The sequence below is a fragment of the Helobdella robusta genome (genome assembly GCF_000326865.2).
Source record: "Helobdella robusta unplaced genomic scaffold HELROscaffold_3, whole genome shotgun sequence".
In the NCBI taxonomy this organism is placed as follows: domain Eukaryota; kingdom Metazoa; phylum Annelida; class Clitellata; order Rhynchobdellida; family Glossiphoniidae; genus Helobdella; species Helobdella robusta.
Window position 1 is genome coordinate 5,988,321 of NW_008704501.1, and position 5,503 is coordinate 5,993,823.

Consider the following 5,503-nt stretch of genomic DNA (forward strand, 5'->3'; position numbering starts at 1 on the left):
AGTAGATATTTCTTGTACAATTTATACTGTTTATTCGACATTTTTAAAATATCAATTGTTATCCATGATTTTTTGTTTCTAGGTTTATAAGTTTGGAAAGGAGCAAACAGTTCAAGTGAGTTATTAATTATGTTGTAGAAGGATAAGCAAGCATTATCGAAATTACGATCATTCATTAAAGGAGTCCAGTCAGCTGCTGCAAGATGGGTTTTAATTTGATTTACAGTTTTTTTACTTAAATTTCGCTTATTAAGAAGTTGATGAGAACGGTTTAGCAGATTTGGATTATTAGATATTGAGTATATAAGAAAGTGATCGGAGAAGTCTGAGATGATTACTCTACTATTAAAAGATTCAGACGAATTTGTGAATATATTGTCAATTAGTGACGCTGTAGAAGGAGTTACACGAGTAGGAGATTCTATTAGCGGAATATAACCATAAGAGGACAATAAATTTTCAAACATTATTATGTTTTGTGAGTTTACGTTTAGCAAGTCAGTGTTAAAGTCGCCAACAATATAAGATTGTTGAGTTGGCTTTAGCGCACCCAAAACCAGTTCAAGTTTATTTAAAAAATAATTAAAATTAATGTCTGGCGGACGATACAAGGCAATCACATTTGTTGACTTGTAGAAAAAATTTGATTTTATATTTATGCATAACATGTCTACATATTCATCATTAAGTACACTATCATCACAAACAGAGCAATCAAAACCACTTTTTACAAATATACCAACTCCACCACCCTGTCCAACATCTCTATTTTTATATATAAATTTATAATCAGGTAAGTTTATGCAATCAGCCGTATTTTCATTCAACCAAGTTTCACTTATCACAATAATATTAAAAAAGTTATAAAATTGATCAGATAATATGTTAAGTGCTGACATTTTATTAACTAAGCTACGCGCATTTATATGCAAAATCGATATATTGTTTTGAACTAAATGTAATTGAGGTTTGATTAAGTTATTGATAATAATTTCATATGTAAAATACTTATAATCTTTAAAAACAGAGTTTAATGGATAGTTATCAGCTGTTGCCTCCATGATTGATATTGATTGTTGTTGGCCGAAAGTTTCCATCTTTCTTCTTACTTGCTGACATGTTGTAATCCCACTCGCGCAAGAACGTGTGCATGGGCCATATGTCAGGATTAACCAGTTTCTCACGTTCATTCAAAGGTATTATAATTTTGAAAGCCGTTCGATTCCGTAGTTTGACTTTTCTCTACCAAAGGATCATCCGGATTTTTCTTACGGAGTACAGGAAAGCATTGTAGAAAAGCTATGTTGTTTTGTTTCAGATGGTCCTCAATTATATTTTTGTTGCATGTACTGACATTTCCGATATAATAGGTAATTTTTTCCTCTATTATTTTCGACGCTTTCAATGGGCAGCTGATGCCAGTACCGTAGGTTTTCATTTGTTTTGAAGTTGGTTTTGACGCAGGTTTTGGGGATGCCAGTTGTGGAGAGGTTGACGATTTTTTTCGTTTCTTACTTCTCACCACTTGAAAACCATCGTCGCCGATAATTTCATCACACGACTCACTTTGCGACGTGTAGCGTTTAGCGGTTCTGTCGGCCCAAGATTTTTTACTAGCGCAGTTGTCAACATTATCACCTGAAAGAAGGCTTGCGCTGTTTACACTTTCAATACGTTGCAAACGACCTTTACCGTTATTGCTTTGTTGTTCACATGTGTTACACGTTCGTGCACTATCGCTTCTATTATTCAATTGTTTAGCTAATTGCACAATCAATTGTTTATTTTTCTCTATTTTATCATTTAATTTTATTAAATTATCATTAATATTTTTGCTATTATCTCTCGCTAGTCTTAAAGGTATTCGGTATATATTATATATTGTAAATGTAGGTAACAGGTCCATCAAATTATTATCAAAACATAATTTAATAAGTTCCAAAAGTTCACTAACTTTATCATATTTGGTATTACCACGAGCCTTTAACTTAATTTTATCTTTTTTTAAACCTTCTATTTCAGTTAATAAAATTTTTTTACCATTAAGTATTTCATCATTAGCATAGAATTCTACAACTTCCAATTTAAAACCCTCGTCATTTAAATTTTCTTGATTATTTAACAAAAACCATAAAATTTCCGCAATACAAACACGCTTAGCCGCCATTGGTATTATATATATATATATATATATATATATATATATTCTATAAATTCTACCGAATGTTTGGCGTTAATATGTTTGTAGTTCGTTTTTTCGATTTTTCTCACTAAAGTTTTTTGGTGAACGTTTAGTTTATTAAAATTCAAAATAAACTTATTTTTCGAATTATATATATATATATATATATATATATATATATATAAAGTGCGTTTTAAAACCTTTTTCAAACTCACGCCTAGCATGATAAACAAAAAAATACCCAGATTAATTAGAAAAATGTACAGAGATGGATGGAATTTGGATGTAATAACATGTTTCAACTTAACACAATAAGAATCATAATTCTTATCTAGGAATTAGGTTTCACTAATACGTACATGCACACACTCACTCACGCACGCACGCACACATACTCAACGCACGCACGCACGCACACACAAAATACTTTCAAACGGACAGACAGACAAACTTATCAGACCATCACATTTTGTGAACCTTGAATTATACAAAACACAACTAATGAGTGATGTTGAAAAACAACTCAGGAAAATTTTTAGAACAATGAAACTTATGACAGTTAAAATCTCAAAATGTTATAAAGTGGTTGAGATGCCTGGCTTTAATAGGTTTGTTTTATATTCTCATGCTTTGTGATCTGAGGAAGATGAAAAAAAATATATATAAATTTAACTAAAATGCTAAATTAAATGCGTCTTCAAATTGAAACTTAGCAAACATTAAAGTTAAATCTATTGACAAATAAGATCATGATCGGTTGCTTAACATTTCGTTTTTTGGTTTTATTTATATGGGGTTTAATTGTTTGCAAAACTGATGATATAATATCTAACAAAAAATTTATTTTTTATTTAGTTTTAATAAAATTAATTAAATTTTTCTAAACTCAGGCCAAAATATTCAATGAATAAATGAATAAATAAATGAATGAATGAATGAATGAATGAATGAATGAATGAATGAATGAACAAATAAACAAATGAATCATATCTTCCAAGCATGCCCAAACCAAATCTCAACTATTTAGTATATTTTAAGCACTATTTACATTTGTCAGTCGAAAACAGCCATTAAAAAATCTTGAATACACACTCCTATCATAGTCTTGTCGTGAGGAATGAATAAAATATTAATAAATCTATTTTGGAGATATATTAAATTTTTAAATTTAAAAATGGAAGTGCTTTTGTATTTTGAGATTTTTAATATGAACATCACTGCTTTGACTACATTACAACTATATTTAGTCAGTACAATAACACTACATATTGATTAAATATGTAAATTAAATTATCATAACTTGAAAGAAAAAAATACACAGGTATCCCATCTATCAATTTATCTCTATCAGTTTTCATTTAATTATCCCATCCAGTCAATCATCCACTTATTTATACTTAGACTTGATTAACATTAAATTTATTAATTTTAAAGTTAAACTTAATCATTCATCTCTAATGCTAATCCAATCAACCCAATAATCCATTCAGGATTTCAACACTATTCATCAAAACATATTATTATATTCATCCATTTATCATTAATTTTTACTAAATTCATTTTTATTAGTTTAGTTAAGTTTTTTACTTTTTTTAGATTCCAGTATTATTTTATTAGTTAGTTTTTAGTAGTTTATCATTTTCATTTAAGTTTTATGTATTTTATCATCTGATCATCTCATTCATACATTCATTCATTCAATCATTCATTAATTAAATTCATTTACATAAAATAAACACTATAAATATTAAAAATAATGCTTAATGACGGTTAAACATGTTACACTACATAAATAATACAATTTTTACTAATTTACCACAAAAATTAAAAAGCCTAAAACTTTTTAAATCAATAAATTAAAAAAGTAAAAAAAACACTATTCCGGCGATGGATAAGAAAGAAATGAATTAAAATTATTGAGAAATAAGACCTAAATTACTAACTAATTGATGTAAATGTGTCAACAAATTGCTTAGGAGTTAATTAATTGAATCAAATCAACAATTACACAATTAATTTCAGATAATTTTGATGTATTTAACGATATTAAGGTAGCCAAAGTAAGACATTATAAAATTTGCTCAACTGAAAATAATTGCGATATATATTAAACTTAAATGTAAACGATTAAAACTTTAAAATAATTAAATTTATAATTTAAATTTAACAATTTCTTTTTTATAACAATTAAATTAAAAGTCTTTGGTGTTGTAAAACCATTTTAAATTGTAAATACCCTTATTCATTGTTGTTTACGTTCTTATATCGTCCAACACCAACGAGCTAGTGTAAAAAAAGATTTAAACGACACTGACTTATTCAAATTTGAGTTTTATTATTTTGAAATTAGTAACTCATTACTAAAAGTTAAAAAATGTCAAAAAGTCAAACGACTGCAAAGGTCCTGCCGCCAACGAAAGAAAGCCAACTGAAGTCCTACCAGAAGCGATTGAAGGATGACGTTCGTTCCATGTACGAGAACTTTTCAGAAATCTTCAAACTCGTTAAAATAGACGAAGATTCCGTTCTAGGGAAACCCTCACAAGCCGAGCAAGATCGGTATGAAATTGAAGTCAGGGCCGCCAACATGGTTCGAGCGGCCGAATCTCTGATGCGACTGGTGTCAGAAATTAAACAATTTTTAATCCTGAATGATTTCGCACAAGTGAACGAGGCCCTCAAGCAAAATGTTGATTACTACATGAGGGCGCAGAACAAAATCGACAGCCACATCAACATAATTAGAGAAGAGATGATCAATGAACTGTACGACCTCGAAGAAGAATACTACTCTTCACAATACAAATAGTCTATAGTTCAATTTTGCTGTTTTTTATTGTGTGATGCGTTTACCATGTAATGTGTACATTCCTCAAATAATTTTTGTATAAATGATTTGACTGTACAGTTTCATTTAATTTTGAAACGTAACTAATTAGTCAAAACTAGCGAATTGGCATATAGTTTATTTTATTTACTTTTTTGTTTGTTTATTATTATTATTGTTTATTTTATTGACATGGGACTTATATATTTGCTGGTTTACCTAAAAGTTATGTTTGTTAACAATTTTTTCCAAACAAAATGTCAACTTTGTGTTTTTCGATCGCAGTGATATTAAATAGTTAAAAAAGTTTTTTAAATTCCAAGGTTCGTTCATTCCTTTGAAACCTTGCTAAAGGATAAAGATTATTTTCTCCATTGTACTTGCTTTAGAGGTCCTAGTGACAAACACACAGCATATATGAATACACCTGAAAACTACACACCACACACATTGCATATGATAGGCGGGGATCTCTTTGTATTCTAACCCAGTTA

At 29.0% G+C, this 5,503-nt stretch overlaps 2 protein-coding genes across 2 annotated transcripts; one reads left to right on the forward strand and one right to left on the reverse strand.

Moving 5' to 3' along the window:
- Window positions 1–1,186: 1,186 nt before the first annotated feature.
- Window positions 1,187–2,167, reverse strand: HELRODRAFT_161594 (hypothetical protein; the record flags this gene model as incomplete). Its single annotated transcript, XM_009021498.1, has 1 exon — window positions 1,187–2,167. One exon carries the CDS (start codon window positions 2,165–2,167, stop codon window positions 1,187–1,189), a length of 981 nt encoding a protein of 326 aa, XP_009019746.1.
- A 2,389-nt stretch (window positions 2,168–4,556) lies between these two features.
- On the forward strand, window positions 4,557–4,991 carry HELRODRAFT_155811 (hypothetical protein; the record flags this gene model as incomplete). The annotated part of the gene is made up of 1 exon (XM_009021499.1): window positions 4,557–4,991. The coding sequence occupies one exon, from the start codon at window positions 4,557–4,559 to the stop codon at window positions 4,989–4,991; it is 435 nt and encodes a 144-aa protein (XP_009019747.1).
- Between the last annotated feature and the right edge of the window lie 512 nt (window positions 4,992–5,503).